We start from the raw sequence: 428 nt of genomic DNA, 5'->3' as shown, positions 1-428 counted from the left end.
GGGGGGGGGGTGGGGCAAACTTGACTCTTCCTTCCTCTGTGCAGCTCCTGCGGGAGAAGTTTCGGGAATTCGCACGGGAGACGGGAAATGTGGGGCAGGAACGCGTGGACCGGGTGAATCTGACCATTGAGGACCTTATTGATGCGGGGCATGCAGAGGCAGCCACCATGGCCGAGTGGAAAGACGGGCTGAATGAGAGCTGGGCTGACCTCCTGGAGCTGATCGACACCCGTATGCAGCTTCTTGCCGCCTCCCATGACCTCCATAAGTACTTCTACGATGGCACTGAGCTGCTGGCCCTCATTGAGGCCCGGCGCCAGGAGCTGCCCCAGGACCTGGGTGAAGATGCCGGCACGGTGGAGGCTTTCCACCGCATGCACAGCGCCTTTGAGCGCGACCTCCAACTGCTGGAGACGCAGGTGAGGCTG

At 61.9% G+C, this 428-nt stretch overlaps 1 protein-coding gene across 1 annotated transcript in view; it reads left to right on the top strand.

The window, feature by feature from the left end:
- LOC104542943 (spectrin beta chain, erythrocytic-like) overlaps positions 1-428 on the top strand; it is a gene marked incomplete at both ends in the record, with an annotated part of 9,270 nt that overhangs the window by 3,760 nt on the left and 5,082 nt on the right. Inside the window, one exon of the mRNA XM_010187418.1 lies at positions 13-419. Within this exon, the coding sequence (XP_010185720.1) occupies positions 13-419 (407 nt within the window). The remainder of the gene's footprint in view (positions 1-12; positions 420-428) is intronic.

This window comes from Mesitornis unicolor, unplaced genomic scaffold, assembly GCF_000695765.1.
Source record: "Mesitornis unicolor isolate BGI_N332 unplaced genomic scaffold, ASM69576v1 scaffold24356, whole genome shotgun sequence".
Lineage (NCBI taxonomy): Eukaryota > Metazoa > Chordata > Aves > Mesitornithiformes > Mesitornithidae > Mesitornis > Mesitornis unicolor.
The sequence above is the reverse complement of the archived record's forward strand: the minus strand, read 5'-3'. Positions and strand labels throughout refer to the sequence as shown.